This window comes from Anopheles marshallii, chromosome 3 (assembly GCF_943734725.1).
Source record: "Anopheles marshallii chromosome 3, idAnoMarsDA_429_01, whole genome shotgun sequence".
Taxonomy (NCBI): Eukaryota; Metazoa; Arthropoda; class Insecta; order Diptera; family Culicidae; genus Anopheles; species Anopheles marshallii.
Window position 1 is genome coordinate 64,881,081 of NC_071327.1, and position 19,907 is coordinate 64,900,987.

The following is a 19,907-nucleotide window of genomic DNA, read 5'->3' on the forward strand; positions in this document are numbered from 1 at the left end:
TTGCAGTATAAAGTGTATCGATGTGACTACCGCTTCCGTTGCTAACCTGCAACTGTATGGTGCCATCATGCCGCAACATCTTGGCTGTTTTCTATTGCTCTGTAGCGAACCGCCGGCGACCGCTGTGTGTCGTGTTGGTTTGGGAAGATTTTCGTCCCATTTGGGGAGTGCTCCGAGATTTTGACCGCTCGCCAGCCCTTGCAGCGTAGCACAGTTCCACCAAAACCCGGTTCATTGGAATGGTTCTCTAGTGCATACACATGCTCTCGTATCCTTTGCAACGAACCGCTCGTCACAGAGTGTTCGAATACCACAACGCTCGGTAGTGCCAGTGGTACAGGGATGCAACTCCTACTTGCTTATGCGCTGCAACATCCAACGAAACATATAAAATCTATTGCTAAAACCAAATATAGCACCCAGCATTATGGTCTGGTCCAATGTCTGGTGTCTAGCGTAGAACAGACAACGCTGCCCTCGTTTTTGTTTATTCCTCCAAAAGGATGCAGCTTTGAACAAAACAGAACTAACCTAAACTAACCAGAGCAGGCACAACTGTCCAATACCGTCCATTTTGTTTGTGGGTTTTATTAAATATTTAAAAACGATAAGTTGCTTTGAAATTTTTGTAACTGAAATAGTATTTTGTTAAGAAAAACCTTTCAATTGCACTAGCAAGTTAAATATTTCGACCGAAAGTTCTCTAAGTTTCAACGCAGGTGAGAAGAAAATATGTATAAAAGGCCGAATAATGGAATAAGTTTTGATAGTTTCTGACCTGTTTACAATATGTACTTCAGCATTTAATTCAAGGAATAATTACATGTACAACAAAAATACGTATACACGATGTATAATAGTAACGAAAGGTGCGTTTCAATTACCGGTGCAGACAGCAAAGAAATGATTCATATTTCCTGATTAAAATACGTATCAAGTGGCAGATGGGGCGAAAAGCACGCTAAACAATAGAAACAACCAGATCTAGCAACTAGAATAGAACAAGACAGACTAAAACTTATCAGTACATGAAATATGGCCGCAAAACGACGATCGATGCACTGGGAAGTGTATTAACAATTTATAGTTACATTAAACAGAAAAAAACAAACCACGGGTACGAACAACACCAGCAATATGCGATCGTAAAAGGTTTCGTATTTAATTTATTACCTTGTTTTTAGTTGCTAGTTATGTCATACAATTTTATTTCTCGCTTTTACGATCATTTTCATTTCAATTGCATTACAAATATCAATTACATAAAGAAGCCAGCAGCATACATGTATCGGTAGTGTACATTGGAACAGGATTCACCTGCATATTGGATCATTTTTATTGGACGAACCAATCAAAAGCATTAAAGGAAACCTATTTCTTGGTCGTATGCAATCGGCTTTCGCTACGAAAGAAAAACCCCCAACCAAAGAAGAAATATTTCATACACATCAAACTTTCCGCATTGTGTAATTATAATTGAGTAATATTATTGTGAAATTTAAACAAAAACCCTTTCTCTTATTTCCAGCACTAGTTGATTTTGTGTTTCGATTTAGTACAGCACCATCCAAAGTTTATTTGCGATTTTTCCATTACTAATGCTACAGTACTCTACTTCCCGATCGTTCCATCCCCAATTAGCGGGTTTGAATATGAATATGGAAAAAGGACAACAAACTAACATGCTTTTCATTAACTAGTATTTCTTTATTGTGCATTAGATTGCTTTTTTTTCTTACCATCGAATTGGAAGCTACCGTACCGAGCAAAACCTCATATATCTCATAATTCGATGCGTAAAGCTATGTACCATAATAGCTTAACTACATGCGGAATGATTAGCAATATAAGCGAGACAGATCGGCGTACCGGAGATTAAACTACAATAAGCATTTACATATTTGCTCAATTCAGAAAAAAGCTTCAAAATTACATTTCACTGCGGATTTCCAAACAAAGGAGTTCCCGGAAATGTACGAAACGCTTGAAATATTGCTGGTCGTTTATGATACGTTAGTTTTATTTCAATTGATTGATTGATTCATCATGTTCCGGCTATATTGGAAGGGTCCGCAACTAAGGAAGGTCTGTTTTAGTTTGATAATTGTTACAGTTATAGTTATCTTATTTCTCATATGGCCTAATCCGAATATTATCCATCGCTAGTAACGATATTTAGCCACCTTTCTAACAAATTCTAAATTCCCATTCAAAAATTGACCTTTTATCTAGATTACTTATTATTAATAATATAGAATATATATGGAATATATAGAATATTAATAATATTACTGGAACTGTTGGTCACCTAGACCTTGTGTCATTTAACGGAACAGATGGTTTTCTGATTGTTTAATGTCTGTAGAATGCGATGCTCAACGGACTCAAAACTATTCATAATCTTCGGTAGCTCTCAACATGCTTAGTTGGTTTCGAGTTCAACAACTCACAATAGTTTCTTCCGATCTGGTCCCACCAGTTCATGGTTTTTGGACCTCCGTGGATCCGTCTCCGTCTATCGGCATCGTCAAAGTCATCGTTCTGAAAGTGATGGAACTCCTCGATGATGTTTTGTTTCGTTTAGGTAACCATCTCGAAGCACATCTATTCGATATCCGGATTAATTATATCCCAACGTAACTTATGGGATAACTTAACAACAACGTTACTTAGTTGCGGACCTCATAGACTTAATAAAAAGTGTTGTTTTGCATAAAATCCTTGCAAGAGTATTTGACTTTAGACGAATGTTACGATCACTTCACTGCATAGCAATCATTTTCAACTCTTTCCGTGGATTTGAAAGTTTGCGAATGTTTCTTCTGTTGCCGCTACTTTTTAATCTTCATTATTGTAGACATAACCCACCAGTTTTACAAAGAAACCTTACTAGCGATTGCGATACAGTTTCACATAGCTATTTGGTCTATTATTTTCCATACTTGATTGGGAATTCATGCATACAAATCAAAACAAAACCAGCTCCCAGAGACTAAACACTCTCTGGACGATAGAAAATGGCAAGTCTTTCCACTCACACTCGCGCTCGCCCTATTACCCGTGTCGCAGGTGATCAGAGTGACCTGATGGAGTCGCCGGTCGAATCGATCCAGGTGACACCCATCGCTGCCCGGCGCCGGCAACCACCGCTTTCGTCCCGTTTGGCTGAACTAAACGAGGAGCTGCGCACGGAATCGGCGAGCATGATGATGAACAACTTCACCGTTGACGGGCACGACTTTGTTAGATAGCCCCAACACACACGCGTACGGCAAAGCACACGCAAGTCGACGCCACTGTCCGAGCCGAGCCGTTGTCCGTGCATCTTCATGGTGGCCATTACTACTACTACTGTTACTACTGATTCTACAACAGCTACTACTACTATTATTATTATCACTATTAATACTACCATTACTGCGTCTTCTGCATCCGCATAGAAACAAAAAACGATACCCGCGCGAGCCACACCGCTGTGTGGGCCGTTGTGAACTCATTTCCAATAGAAATAATGTTACTACTTACCCACTACCTGCTGATACTAGTCCAGATCCTGCCCAGGCGCTACTTGCTATCCAATTATACGTACGGTCATAGACAGGCGATCGCAGACATCTATCACTAAATTCAAACGATAATACAAGGCTGCTAAATAGTTGCTTGATGTTGTGTCCTGCTGCACACCAACACCCACATACAGACACGTACACAGTGACACCCTAAACCGCATAAGTACGATGCATAATCGTTTCTTTGCCTGGGCCCGCGGGGCCAGCGCAGCTTTCTTTCGAGCCAGAATGGGGTCACCGACAGGTGATGTCGGTATTGTGCGACGCAACTAACCATACGCTTAGATTTGTACGCGTGTGCGTATAGTGTAATGAGCTGCAAAAGCAGGCAGTGCAACAAACGACATCCTAATGTAAGCACATTGTGACACGTGGCGACACAGTACTACCGTTCTCATATCAACGTTTTATCAACACACAGACACACTGATCGGAACACACGCATGAAAAAGGGGGGAGTTAGCTAAAAGTTTGTAACGCAACGTACATTAGATGTGTTGAATGTTGCATGAACCGTTCCGGTGTGATCGTTTCCATGAAAAACAAAGGAGCAGTGAGGAAAACAAAACTAAAACAAAACTCTAACGGCTAGTGAAACTGAACTGTGTAATAAACATGTTTGCATAAACCAATTGACCATACATCGTAGGCGAGTTGGAATGAAATTCTACTCATGAATTTACAAGAAATTTAACCTTTACCAGCTAAGTAGATAGGCCGGAACAAGAAACATCACTCCATAGCGAAGAATTTGATGCGGACGTACTGCTGACTACCTTATTTGCGTCGGAAATCGGAAAGTTGAATGCGTAATGTCTAACTAAATTCTTTCAAGTTCATCCTAACGAAATCAAGCCTTTGTTCAAATTGCAGTTGTTTGCTAATAGAATACGTTTTTTTTCTATTTGTTTATTCTTTTTTCACATTTTATATTTGCTTTTGTTAATATTACTTCGTATTGGACTAATAATTTAAATTTTTGGCTTGAAGTTTTGGGTTACAGCTGAGTAAAACGTAGTTACAGCTTGAGTCTCTATGTTCTTACAAAAAAAAACCATCATAGAAAAATTCAAATTTGTCACAAAAATAACAAGTTTTGACGTAAGCATAACCACATCAAACACAAATTACTAAAATCGAGTATTTTATACTGCATCAAGAATACAACCGGTAACAAAAACAAAAAAAAACAGAAAACAAAACCAAATGGATAGAAGAAAACAATGGAAGCATGGCTGTTAAAATAGGTAAAACAGTTGCAAAAATCAATCAAAATACAATCATCAAATTCAGGAATGGAACATGATAAAACAACACTTCAAAAGTAAAAGTTTAACGATGGCAGAAACACACAAAACTCACCAAACAGTTGCTGAAAAGAGACGTGCAAACGAGAGCTTTTTGGGTACACTCATCGAAGCAATACGGAGCACTTCGTTCCAAGCGCAATCAAACTGTTTTCAGTGCAAATTTGCCGTTTTTTGCTACAAACTCATTTTGAAAGGGGTTTCGGCTTTCGCTTGCCCGTAAGCAACGCACTATGTCTTTTTACCACAAACAAACAACTGTCCTTCCCTGGCCAAGGTGGTATCGTAATTGTAAGCAAACCGAGAGAAAAAAATGGCTACTGAAATGAATCGTCAAGCAAGTATACACCGACACTCACTCACACACGCTAGCACAAGACTGTATGACGCTAAAAGCGCTAAGCTTATGAACGCAAAGAAATGTTAATTCCGTGTCCTGCCTCCTGGCGCATTGGGCTTGGCTTGCGATGAAAATAAAAAAACAAAAACAAAATGCGATAGTTGCAGGGGAAACCCGGTGCAATAGAAATTATGCTTGCGTGATGCGTGATGCGTGTAAATGTATGACTGTAACGTGTAATCGATGTGAAGCATAATGTGCGCAAATGTAAAATGTATAATCTTAACGAAAAGGAGCGATGCGTCGAACCACGCATCCGTTTATGTGCGAAAATCTTGAAACACCGTCCAAAAGTTGCATAACAGTTGTCATTGTTATGTTCGTAATTGAAAGTTTACTTGCATTTCATTCGTTTTATAACAATGTTCTAGCTTCACTCAAATGTTTGGTCAATCTCTTAACTATCAGCCTCATTTATTTGAGTTCTAAAATATGTCAATTGTAAAAAAAAAAATCCATAAACAACAATAACATAACATTAGTTTGCTGTGTTTCCTGTAGACTTTTTCTCTAAGCCTAGTTAAAGTTTGTTGTTTTTAATGGAAACACTCGGTTCTGAGTCTGCTAAACGAAGACAAACGATAGGAAAACAAGCTTATTAATTTAAATTTCGACTAACAGAAAGTATAGAATAGTAACAAACAATACATTATTCATCAATGGTCAACAAGTTTTCATATTACTTAGCATACCGTTCATACTCTCCTCAACCACTTTCTAAAACACACACACACACACTTGACCAGCTCTGTAAGAAGAAAACGAAGTAAAACAATCAACCCGTACTCGTTCTTTCGCTTTTATAAACTAGCCTATAAGCTAACTAACTAGTAATGTACACTTTTAACGTCATGCAACACTTTATAATACTCACCGCCGGCTGCCGTTTGGACGCAAAGGGAACTCGCACTGAAATGTGTTAAGTGTTGCAGTGATTCATTTCCGTACCGCGGTACGGTACGATACGCCGCTACGTTTCATTGCTCGATGTTTCAATAATCTGTCTGTGCTTTATCTGTATCGCGGATGCGACCCAAAACTGGCATTAAAAACATTCGTTTTGTAATTGTTGCGTTTGTTACCAGATAGGGGAAAAAAAACGAAATCTTGTTAATACTGCGAAAAGTTACGTCACGTTCGCCTGCTTTGTTCTGAACGTTCGTTGTTGTTATGCTGCTAAGTAGGGGTTGTCATTACAAATAGTTTGAGTGGTTTGAGTTTCGCTCACATGTAGCACCGGTATTGGAAAACAAAACACGATAAGAAAACAAAAAACGAGAAACGAAAATTGTTCCAATAAAATCGAATCGAATAAAATTTTGTGAACAGTTTTGAGGTGAAAAAAAAAACACACACACACGCACGCTATTGTCAGTTACCATGTAAACCCAAACGAAGAAATGAGTTTTATCTACTTGCTTTCGCCATCTCACGCCATCGGGTCATTCGGGTTTGTTCCGGGGGCTTTCCTACACAAGGAAACACATTTTGATTGTTCTGTTACAATTTTGGTTCGTTTCGGAAGTAGCAAATTTTTGATTTCCTATATTTAAGCATTGGTGTATGTTTGAAAAAGTTAATGTTTAAATTAGATAAAATGTGTTTCTAGTGTTGGTGTGTTCACAACCTATAGCTTAATTGTGGATGTGGATGAGAGTGCCTATGAGTGTTTTTGTTGAAAACAAAGCAAAAAAAAACCTAAAATAAACAGTTTACTAAACACCTTAATGTAGATCATTTAAATACAAAATTTAACGCCGATTGATACGTTAATTACGCGCACTGCGATAGCACCGTTTTTCCATTTGCATATGCCATTCGTTTGTTTGTATTGTACAATTGGAAAACTTCCCAAATAACCTTCCCACTGATGTGAAGCTTCAAACTACAGAGCGCTTTAGCGTCCATCCATCGATGGCCGGCAACGGTTTACATCATCACGATAAGCGCGCTATTTATGCACGTAATTGAACACAAAAACACTCCAACACTTCTCATCGTACAGACAAGCAGGGTGGATAACAAAGGTACTGAAAGAAACGTAAGCCATTTTCCCGTGCCCGTCGTACGGTGATCGAACATTTCATGCTGGATTCTGGAAAACAGCTCGTTGCTGCCGTAACTGCATCGCTCCCGGCAGCAAATCAGTGCGGCCAACGTACCTGCATGCCCTCCGTGCTACTGACGCTTATTTTTCGATTTCTTTCAATCACTCCGTCATGTGCGGATGCAGGGCACAATCTTTCCGTGGCGGACGGTAACAGCACGGAAGAGGGTGATTCGGTTAGCGGTGGTCGCAATCCTGCCATGACCGGTGTCGGTTGCTACAAAAACTACAAACATTCCGCGGGTTCACGCAAACGAGTCAATTCACAGGTGCGTAAGATTGGAAGGAGTCGCCTAAAGTGCGTTACATAATTATAAGTCCAACTTCGAGTCGTTTTAAATCTTAATACAGAAAATTTTGCATCGATGCTTTGATAATTGATTTACTACGACCGTTAGATCTCTAGTAAAAAGACATAGCTAACAAATAATTTTGTAATGAAATAATTCTGATGAAAAAATAAATTATTCAACTTTATAGAATATAATTTTTATATATCTGTTGAACTTCTTATTTTGTTCTAAAATTAAATGTAGTTAAAAAATTATAATCACATACAATTATAGTACGCACTGTACTGCCAAAGAAAAGGATAAAGAATCTCTTTTCTACACGTGTACTTTCGATATCTTCAGAATGAAAGTTTCTCCCAGCCGATGGGAGCATCGCTCGATGCGGAAGCGGCCCCACCCTACAGTCCCTCCATGCAGCATCACAACATGGCGCTCGACATGGATGCGAACGAGGAGCAGCAGCTGATCATGCAGGAAACGCCCCATCACGAGCCACCGGTTATGATGGCCACCAGAGCGGTATGTGGACACCTTCGTCAGCTCACGCGCTTACATTTTCATCTGCCCTGCCCCCACCCCCACCTTCTCTGTTTACCCTTCCCATTTCACCCCTCTTCCTCCTAGCATACGTGAACAGTGAACAGTTTGTTCATCGCATCACTGACTTTGAGTTCATCCGCTTTCAATTTCCCGACATACCCTGTGTTTGCTCTCTGTGTGGCCGTGCTTCACTAATACAATTCGGATTGATGTTTGCTGTGTTGTGTTTGCGTTTTGTTTGGTGATCGCTGGTTTTGAGTTAATTGATTTAAATACCGAAATTACTTCATCCCTGCTAATAATACGCTTCTAAAATCGATTGCGATTTCTTCCGGATGCATCGTGTCAAACCGGGTGGCCGAAAATTTGTCAAAACAGCTACCAAAATTGGATATGCAGTTGGCGTTTATTTTGTTTTCGCAAAGCATCTTCTTTTTTCCAGCCAGCCTGGCAACGCATCTTTGCTTCGCACATCTTACACTGTTGTGTGTAATCATTCAACATTCATACTTTATGTGTGTGTGTGTGTGTGTGTGTGTGTGTGTTACGCTGTAAATAAATTGACGATCTATCAACTTTCCTCCTTCCGATCGAACCTTTTTTTTTATTCTAGTACTACAACAATCAATGGAGCCACGAGGTATTACTAACAAATCCATAATTTACACACTCGATATAACTATTACCGTATTTTGGGTTTTTTTTTCTTTCGCTCAACCTCAAGCATTGAGGCAGATATTTTAAACTCGTAGCGATTTCACACATTGCCTTTCTTTACACATTTCGTTTTTTTTTTTACTAAATCAAATTTAAGAAACACAGTAATGCTTGGTCACAGTATTGCTAGTTCAGCTTAGTATATTGACACACAAAATAACATACAATCTAACCCACATTGGTACTCAATAAGGCAAAACGCGGACTATTTTTAACAAATTTTGTATTTTTTAATACAAAAAAAAATACATTATTGAAAGCGTATTTTGTATGAAACGAAAGAAAAATATAAATCAAAAAGATGCGAACCATTTTTGATATTCGTTCACCTTCTTCCTTATTTCAACAAGATTTTTGACTCCATTTTTCTGTATGGCACAGCACTTCGTTTTGATACTCTGCTTAACAAGTTTTGCTTGTGATTGCTTCAGCACGCTCTCATCTATCTTTAACCAGATGTAAAATTTGTCTTTCAATGAGCATTTTGCATGTTTTCCTAAACATTTCTTTCTACTGCATGAAGAGGTAAAAGTTTACGTAACTTTTTCCGTGTTAAATAAAGAAAGTACGTAATAAAAGTTATGCAACGCACTTTGTTGTGATTTATCTACATCTCTATTTCACATATGAGATAAACAAATGGAAAAAAGATACAAGAAGAAGAGGTTAAAAATTTAATTTCCACTATGTTTCCTTTAGTGTTGTGTTTATTTTTGATGTGTAATTCGTTTCAAACAACGAATGTTACTTGTTCAACCTTATCAACGTATCCTTCTATGTAGACCGTGTAATACGGTCGTGTACGATTATACTACCTCCTTACAACTTTACTTACGATAAACCTTTTACGCAGAACTTTCTGTTCTTATTTACTCTCTCCCCGCCTTTTTTAAATTAATACTCCTTGGTAATATCTCACACACCGACCGCCGTTTATATCCTTTTTCCCCCCGTCTGTTTTACTATTTTCGTTTTGTTTTGTTTCTGTTTTGCGTTCCCGCCACCAATATAACCCATCGGACTCGTTCTAGGAAGTAGAAGAACTACGGCGACAAGTTGCACTAGAAACGTCCTCCACCAGTAAGCGGGACAAATCCGATACCGAACTGCCATCCGAGTTTGAGTGTTGCTTTTGCACGTCAAAGGTACATTACAGCGAATTGTTTTGTTTTTGTCACTTTTCTGCTATTTTATGTTCGTGTTCAAAATCGAGCTTACATTACATTGGTTCACCGTGACGATAGTGGTTCATTTCCAACCAGCCCTTTTTCTCGAGACACAAGTACAAATGTCACAAAATCACAGAACCCAACCGACTGCTAAAGGTCATTCGGATTAGGAAGAAACGTTCGAGTAATTCTTACCAAGACGCACGACACCAAAAAAAATATCCGAATATCCGCTAGGCATCTCTTCCGGAATGCCGCACATTTATGTCACCAAAGTGTAGCAAATTAGCACCAGTAGTAGAGCACACGTAGAATGCAATGAAGGGAGCCTTAATAAGGTGCCCGAAAGGAAGCAGAGATCGCCCACAATGTATTCGGCCACACGGCTCTCAACCTTTGCCATTCCATCCCCAAAAAAACACGTTGACAGTTGACATTTACGTTCTCAAACGCAAACGTACGGATCGTTGGGTCGGTCCATCGATCGTTCTTAGCAAACATGGCACAACATGCCAGGCATATCTCTCTCTTCATCGCTTCTGCTTATCGGCTCCTTTTTTTTTTTGGGGGGGTAGGGGTGCTGCAAAATAAATACAGAAATTCACACGAACACATCCCGTACTCGTGGACATGGGCGCAAAAGCGAGGCGCGGATAATTTGTAGCCAATTTCACTGCTCATCCTCATCCAACAGCAGGGAGATATGCTGTGCTTCTGTGTCTGTTTGCGGATGTGCGTTCGGGTCCATCCAGCGTGTCCGCACCTTCGTACGTTCCAACGTTCCCATTAGCTTATGGTCCTTTGTGTTCACCTTCCATCCCGCCCGGTGAATGGCAACATTAGTGAGGATGACTTAAATCACTTCCTGACCCCTAAACACCCGCCCCCTCTCCCGGAGGTAATTCTTCCCCTGCTGCCGTTCGTTCCGTCTGCCGGCCTTCCGGCAGTTAGTGGAGATCGTTTACGATATCCTTCCCATCGTGTCGCACCCCTGAAATGTCTCGCACTCCGCAATGCACCTCCTGTTTCGGGCGCACAGCATTCTTCCGGTGGTAGTGATAAAAATGGCACCAGCGCACCGCCTGACGTCACAACTGCTATTTATTTCCCGATAAGCCGCACATCGGGGCAACAATGTCTCACGCTGGTGGAGAAGCCTATCTCAATGGTCACCCACGGGCACCACGCTGCCGTACAAATGGTTCGGTGTTTGACTGTATTTAATTTTGCTCTACCTTTCGTGCCATTTCCTTTCCGACGAGGTTTTGTTTGCGCACTATTTCTCTCTGTCGCTCCCGATGCTTGGACTACTTTTGGTGCCCTTTTTTCCCGTCACTCCAACCGGATGCCGAGGGTTTGCTGTGGTCCCTCTTTCTGGGTGCTCTAATTCGAATCGATACATTCGCTTCCACCCCGGTGAGGTGTGCATAAGCGTTTGGAAATGGAAGGAAAGAAACCAAATTACCACGCTATTAGCATAAATTGATGTTATAATTTTCCCTCCCAAATAGACACGGCGCTCTGCGCTGCTTCATCGTAAGAATCCACGCCATGTTCTACTGCTGTTTGCCCATCAAGTCGCTCCCCGTTCCTTCAGATTCATCGCTTCCACCGTCACGTCCAATTCGAAATGACAAAATTTATCCGTGAGTAGACGGATCCACGCTTAAAACCAAGGTGCCAAGCTGGTCCCAACTCCCGATGCCTTGGAGGTGAAAAGAAAAGCTTTTAGAATGCTTATTAGCCGTTTCATTCCAAGCTTTCTTTCCATTTACATTGTTCCAATTCACTTCCGGCAGTAGCCCGGTTTTGAAGGCTAACAACAGCCAACCGTTCCGACTGGTTCATTGGACCGGGTGGCATGGGACAGAACGATTCCCGTCATCCTTCCGGTTTCATTTTCCATTTCGGCAGTAGAATTGAGTGCTCTGTTTCCTTCATATCACTCATGAAGTAAGAACTTAATTTATAGACTCTGAGTTTAGATTTGATTCAGCACGGCAACTTAATTACCTTTCGGACAGGGTTTTCTGGGATTCGGACGAATGTTAGCTCGTATGGGAGTTCCACCACGACCAGTTTCACTGGGCACCCTCACGGAACGGGGCCTTAGCCTCGTACACTAACTCCTGTGCCCAACTAACAAAAAACCCCGTCTGTTTCCTGCGGGTTACTATCAGTTGCTTTGCTTTAGTGACTAACTGCAAAGTGTAAGCGAGCGTGTTTCTAACAGAAGCTGCTGCTAATGTGAGAGTCCCACAAACACGTCCAGCAAAAGAACACGTTTCATTCAGTACAACACCACTACATGCGCATAAACACACTTCATGTTTGTCTGATTGTTTGTTTGTTTCATTCGTTAGCTGACTTTTCTTTGATATTTTCTTTTCTTTGATATAAACGAGTGTTAGATTAAGACACGAAGCTGTTCCATCTCATCCTCTGCTACTTACATATTGTTTGTTACGATTTATGTGAAAATGCAATGTATTTTGTTCTTTTTCTTTCTCACCTCTTCTTTTCTCGCTGTTCGGTACGTTACGCCATTGTTTCCACGGCTCACAAAACATGTCCACATACTCATTCACGGTACACCGCCACATTCGCTTCCAAAATTACAACTTCATCACACACACACACATGCACACACCAACTCGCCTACATGCCCGGCCATACTTTGCAGTATTACGATTGTGATTGTAATTGCGCACTCACCAACTCACCTTACTACCTGCCACAAAATGCACCGTGCCTACACTACGACGATCTGCTACCACACTACACTGAACTGAGCCACCAACTTAGTCGATCGAACCACATTACTACCAATTTCCAGAGCCCGCAGGAATGCCACACCGAGTGCATTCCGCTGCGATCGAAAAGCGTATGACATTTGCTGCACACCTTCGGGGGCTCCTCGCGTTCCAGCGTCCACGGGTACGATGGGAGCTCCGGTGCCAGGGAGGCGGAAATAGAGCTGTAGTGTGTGGCTGCGCGAATGGCACCCTTCGTTTAGTGTTCAAGCCTAAGATCAAGCAACAAAACGGGCATCGCTCTGCAACTCTCAAAACCCAGACAACAGTAGCCGGCAGTGGAACGAAAACATATCAAAACTAATCGGGCGTCGGAACAGATCAACTGCATTGGTTTGATCCACTCGCTCCACTTGGAACTTGCGATCGCTCGCACTCTCTCTCTCTCTTTATCTCTCTCAAACTTTGAAGTTACACTTTGCCCAACACAATTGTACGCTGTGATGGTAATATTCGCCAGTATCCTAAGCCAGAGGCGTTCATCTCCCAACGACCTTCTCTCCAATTCGCTGATGTTACTTTTTTTTTTGGACAAAAAAAAAACCCCATCCAAAAACCCATATAATGCGGCTTGCTCGATTGACGCATCGCGATCGCAGAGAAATATGCAATTATCACAGGTGAGTTCCGCGGTATGCAACCGTGGAGATCCTACTTGTTTTGTCCTACTACTGCCTAGACTGCTTCAACAACAACAACAACAACAAAAACACCATTGTGCTCCCCTGTGTTTGTACCCTTCGATAAGCATTAAAACCCTGCGGTTCTATCGCATATCGTCACTGATTCCTTTCCAAGTGCTTGTGCGCAAACAAAACTCAACCATAGGATGACCACTATCGGCTACTAACAGCTGCTCTGGAACAGCAACGTCCTACCTGCCACTGTCTCACTTCCCACCTGCCTTTTCGCAGCTATCTTTCTGTGCGATTTCTTCACCAACACTGCGACACTCCTGTTGTGGCTGCTCGTTCTGTGTGTTCCGTTTTGTGTGATTGTGTGTGTATAACATTTGTGGTGTGCTTTTTTTTGTAGGCCTAACCTGTCGCGACTTTCAGGACATTGGAAAATTTGACGCACTAATTAACAATGGTGCTGTCCCCATCCTATTCTAAATCCTGATTCATCTGATTTGAGTGTGTCCCTGTGTGTTATTTTTTTCATTAAATTTATTGGGGATGTGTGTCCAGAATTAGTTGTGAACTTTGACATGTTATATTGGCATTCCTTTTTGTTTGTCTGATCAACAATTTTATCTTCTTTCCAATATTCAAGAGCGTGACGCTCTAGACCTATTTTTATAAAACAGTTCGATCAACTTCCACAACAAATCCTTGTCCTTAACACATTTTCGTAAGATCCTGCCAATAAATCCCCGTCGATAGGATGTCTACCAAGAGCAAACAAAAACATCTCCGCCAATGATGCAATGACAGATGGCCAATAAATATATCTCCCTGGCGGTGCTTGAAAAATTCATTTGGGACCGACGTATGGCCTTACAATAATAGCAAACACAAACAGTAAGCTCAGAGAGATCATATAAGGGACCTACCAAAACAACAACGTCCAACTTCGTGCAATGATTTACGAAGCCCAATCAGCGCCATGTGGTTCGAAGTGTAGATTGGTGGAAAGATTTTTCCCAGAATGAATATCTCACCAAGATAAGGATGCATCCCCTGGTACAGGGGTCGTTGGGATGGAAGAAGACGACAAGCTGTTTATTTACTGCAAGCCCATCTTTAGCGATCGCGAGCCTGTGTGTGTGTGTTTGCCTGAACAATTCATCAATTTCACCAGTCTCCGATTTACACCCATCCAAGCAAACACAGTTACAACGTGGAGCCGCATGATGGCTACTGCAAGTCTTCAAGTCACTGCGATGGATAGGAAGGATACTAGGGATATAGTAAATATTATCCATAAATAACTGATTGTTGACAAAACTTAACTCACATACACGGCCAGTTTTTCTTCCCAAGTCGGGTTACTTGCGGGAAGATTTCCCCTCCCCCTCCCTCTATCAAGGTTCTTACTACCCCACAACATACATCACGTCTCCCCTTCTATGGCACGCGCTTAACACGGTCTCCCACAGGACAAAAGCGGCAAGTGTGAAGCGAAAGAACAAAATGGAAAGTAAACAAAAAATCCCCACCGTCCAACTGCCACGGCTGCCGGAAAAGATGCAGAACCGAGAATGGCTTGATAAAATATGACGTCAGCAAAGGCACAAGGCGCCGCCAAGGAGATTGGTGTGTGCGAAAAGCGTCCGCTCGCACCGAACGCAACCAATTCGTCTCCTTTTGAAGGATATTTATTGCCCTCGGATACAATTCGCCAAACAATCGCCTCGGGTGCTATCGGGAAAGTGTGAGGAGAATGTGAACCCGGCGCGCGGCCGAACGTGTGGAGCCTGCTGGTGCTTGACAAATCCGCCCTATCTCCGTTCCATCGCTCCCGAGATGGATGATGGTAATGCTGTTTGGTCGGGTGCTTCCCATTCATTTCGCAGATTGGAATCCGGGACGCTTTGTGGGTCACTTTTGACCACGAGCTCGTCCTCAAACGCTAACAGCCCGTAGCCCGAGTGGTAGCGTGTTGTAGGGAAGCGACTTCAGCGTGGCGCTTCTTGCGGTGCTCCAGAATATAAACAAGGCAATGTAAAGAACCGCCGCTAAGAACCATTCAAGCAATCATCATCATTCCGCCTTATGTTTCATTCATTTGTTAACGGAAAACAAATATTGAACCAACGTTTTCCGGTTTTCGGCTTCCGGTCCGTTTCCGATCGGATGTTGTAATTTCGAAATCGTACATTTTAGACAAAAAAGCAAGATTTATCGATAAAATATGCTAATCGCTGCTCATGCATCATATTTCCTACCATTCCGGATCGTTTTTCAACACATTATGTAGCGGAAGTGGCACACATAGAGAAGCGAATAGTCTATTTATTTTAATACTGCTTGTTTTTTTCCTTTGTATCCTGTGTATCGCACACCAACAACTCTTCGCGTTAGTGTGACGATATTTTGGATTGGTTCTTGACAAAAACAAGACGTGTTTAGTGATGCTCTTTCGCCCGTTATTTGTTGATACTGTTGAAAATATTGCTGTATATATGTGTAAACTAACCTTAATTGTGTAGTATTTCACACTTTTGCAAAAAAATCCTAACAATGTACAATAAGTCTTGTAGATTCTGTACAAAAACAACACCGCCCGTACCTAGCCATACCTTGTCAAGCGGCATGTGTAAAGCATATTGCAGAAATTTAGGCGTTTCAGCTAAAAAACGCCTAAGGGTAGGCAAAAAGCGTTTGAAAACCAAACCTTTCCTCATTACGTCCCTGAACATTATGTAAATATTCTTCGTCTGTCGTCACGAAACCCATTTTCCTGTCCAAAACATGCCCCAATGTTCATCATCTTCCGAAATACTTCAAATTTCCAATTAATTCGGATATTATATTAATAAGCTAACGGACCATCCTTCAACTACATGTGCGTGATCGTGTGCGTCTTTGTGAGAGTTACTGGTTTTTCTTTACCGAATTGATCAACTCCTAGTCCCCCTAAAAAACCCTGTTCAGATGGCTAATTTTGGGTATAAACATAAAAACTTTGTAGATATACAATGGCAACCGGACGGAGCCCGGTTGTTTCTTTTCTTCTGTGTCGCGTTCGTTTTGTCTTTTGTTTGAAGTTTTCCTTAAAGTGATCTTTTACAGCAAGGTCCATTTTTGTGTTGCGCGTGCGTGTGTGTGTTTTTATATGTGGTTTTGTGCTTTAATATGTTTTTTTTTCTTATTGGAAAAATCATCATGATAAATTTTAAACTTTTAATACTTTGAATACCAGTTTAAAGAGACTATTTTCATGATGGTTTTCCCTCTAGGAGTACTACCCGGCCAGTAGCACATTGTTATTTAGGTTAATAATCACTTTTCTTCTGCTAACTCTCTTTTCTACGTCTGGTCACTTCGCGCGCGGTTGGACCAACGCCAGGAGTACAAAGAGTTCATCGATGCCGAAGGACTGATGCCGCTTCCAACGTCCGACTTCCATACGACCGTTTGCATGGAGATGCGGATGCTGAAAAACAGCATGAACAACAACTGCATTGCAACGCCGAACCAGTTCGGGCCGAGCACGATCTCCTACCCCTACCCGTACATGGACACCCCGATCAAGCATCCCGCGAACGGCAGTGCGGCCAACGGTGGCAATGGAAGCAACGGTGGCAACAATGGTGGAAACGGTATGGGTGGTGGGACCGGCGGTGGCGGTGGTACCTTCATCAACAGCAACAGCAACAACGGTGATCTGGCTAGCGTCGACAGTTCCGACACGTACGCTAGCTGTCAAACGCATCCATTCCTGTCGCAGGCCGACCTAACGTCGGACATTGTAGATATGTCATTCGATTTAGATACGTTAGATACGAACAATTTGTACATAAACCCGCTAGAGAAAGACTCGCAGCAGAAGCAGCAGCTGCAGCATCAACAGCAGCAGCTACTACTGCTGCAGCAGCGACCGGCGGCCGGGCCGCGATCGCAGGTGAAGAAAAGTGCTTCCGGAGATACGGCGTTGCGCAGCTTGGGCGCCAGTCCGATGGACGACGAGTACCGCCAGTTCCAGGCGCCGTTCGATGCGACGGATCGGGGCAGTCACGTCAGTCTGAACGAGACGCCCGTGCCCAAGCACCGCAAGACCCGCTTCCAGCAGAGTTCCGCCTCCACCTCCACAGCGCTGGCGGCGGTAGCCGCGGCCAGACCGAAGACGCGCTTCGAAAACCTGAAGTCATCGATCGAAAGCCTGGACGAGGCGGGTGCGACCGGCGGTGGCAGTAGTACCAGCGGGTCCGGCAGCAAAAAGTCGCGCCGTTCCTCGTTCATGCCGGCCAAAAGCCTTGCCTCGGCGACCAAGCTGATCAATCAACATCTGTTCGGTATACCGAATCCGGCACCGAAAGGTAAGCGGAGCAGAGGAAGCGTACCAGAACTATGCTTTCCTTCGTTTTTTTTTTACACACGGTTGTACCACGTCCAACTACTCAACGCTCATTGTTTCATTCTATTTCGACCCACACTTACCGTTCCCTACAGAACACACTTCTTTACATGCTTACCTCATACGAAGTCAAATAACAACACTTACAAACTTTCAAACATTTCAAAGCGACTCCAATCACAAAGCGAATGAAATAAAAAAAAAAGCTTTTTCCGAATCCTTTCGAAACAACTTCCATACGCTTTGGGATTGGCGATGCTCATTCAAATGCTTAACATTCCATTAAACTCACACCCAAAACATTCCTCCATTACAGTTCGATGTTACTCTCTACATTACATGTTTTGTGTCTGTTTTTTTTTTTGTTTCGTTTCACACTATACACCATTGTTATCGTTTGCTTTGAATTGGAGTAACGCAAAAGCAACTAAAGAAACATGATTTAATAGCTATGGTTTTGAAATTACATAGCCTTGGACAATGAATTCGACCATCAAACCTGCTCCTTTTCAACAACAAAGATAGATTTTGGGATAGAGTTATATCGTTCGACTGTTTATTCGTTATTTTACGTTGTTAATGTTAATGCTTCCATGGTGGAGGGTGAACAAACCCTACCAGCCTGTATTATTATTGCTTTGTACTAAGTGTTAGTTTTTCATCGTTATCTCTCTTAAAGAGGAGTGATGAAGGAAGATGTCTGAGTACATCAATCAATGCGAAAGTTGCGTATTGTTATTTATTTGCTCCAATTACATGCTAGCTTATTAACTCTGAATCGTTTGCTATAATTATAATGCTAGGGAAAAAAAATTAGTTCTTTATATTATTTCATATCCATTCGTTGCCATTCGCATTCGGTTTGATCTACAACATAAACATATTATGCAATAGACAGACTCGTGTAACATTCCATCCACAAGGATACTGAAGAAGCTAATACATCCAATACAAAACACATTGAAATAACATATTGCCATTCTATCTAACATCGACAAAACGGGAAACATGTCAAGTATGGAGTCGCAGCCTAACGAATATCTCTACCGCATGCAGAATTATATATGCCATTCCACCCCCCCCCCCCCCCCCATCCCCCTCCTCCTTCCCTCCGTAACCCACACGTTCCGAAATGCACCAAAAATGGGCATTAACAAAATCGCAATACCGTAAACCGATTGCAATAACGCCATCCAACACCTAGTTCGGTCCACACCGCTGATGCAAATGCTGATACTAAATTGTCCTCCGTATCCATAGATTCGCTAGAAACGTCACCTCAATTAGAAACACATCGAAGATCGAAATCGATCCTTAAAAACAAATCCGAAGCGTCGCGTCTGTTGTCCGATCCGGAGAGTGAACGGCTCCTGGCAGACAATATGTCCGGCTCCGGGATCTCGGATAATGGTGCCAACATGGTAAATTTGCATTTTGACTCTATTTGTTTTGAATGAACATTTTTACTTTGCCGTTCCGTTTCTGGTTTTGAATATTACTCTTAAACACGTTTTAGGTTCCTTCTTTTGGGTTTCCTTTTTTTTTTGTTTTGTTTTTGTTTTCGGTTTTTACTCGTTCTAGTTCCAATGTTTTTTTTTCTCTCTCTTTCGTACGCCTGTACACTAACCACTATTAGCCTTAACCTAACCGGAACCCCATTTGTTTGGCGTTCAAATCTTTGCTCCGCTTTATGTCTCTTCTCTCTGCGTGTCTGGCTCTTTGCTATCCGTATCTCTCGTTAAATCTCAACCGATTAATTCGAACAACAAAAACGTACCAGGCCTAAAGTGCCTAAACCATGTCCCCCGCGTCTTTTGCATCTAATGGCAAGTTCCTCGTTTCGGTAGCATTGATGTTTAATATTCCGTTTTTCGAAACAGCACTGTAAAAAAATGCCTGTTTTGTTATGGAATTTTGTAGCATTTTTTTTTTAGATCGATTTGCCATTTGTTTGTATTATAAATGAATTT

General features: G+C 41.9%; 1 protein-coding gene across 1 annotated transcript in view; it reads left to right on the forward strand.

The window, feature by feature from the left end:
* The window catches only part of LOC128715662 (potassium voltage-gated channel protein Shab), a 38,810-nt gene that overhangs the window by 17,972 nt on the left and 931 nt on the right, over positions 1–19,907 (forward strand). Inside the window, exons 4-9 of the mRNA XM_053810572.1 lie at positions 7,510–7,652; positions 8,019–8,195; positions 8,830–8,856; positions 9,965–10,078; positions 16,930–17,899; positions 19,198–19,358. Coding sequence (XP_053666547.1) covers positions 7,510–7,652; positions 8,019–8,195; positions 8,830–8,856; positions 9,965–10,078; positions 16,930–17,899; positions 19,198–19,358 — 1,592 coding nt within the window. The remainder of the gene's footprint in view (positions 1–7,509; positions 7,653–8,018; positions 8,196–8,829; positions 8,857–9,964; positions 10,079–16,929; positions 17,900–19,197; positions 19,359–19,907) is intronic.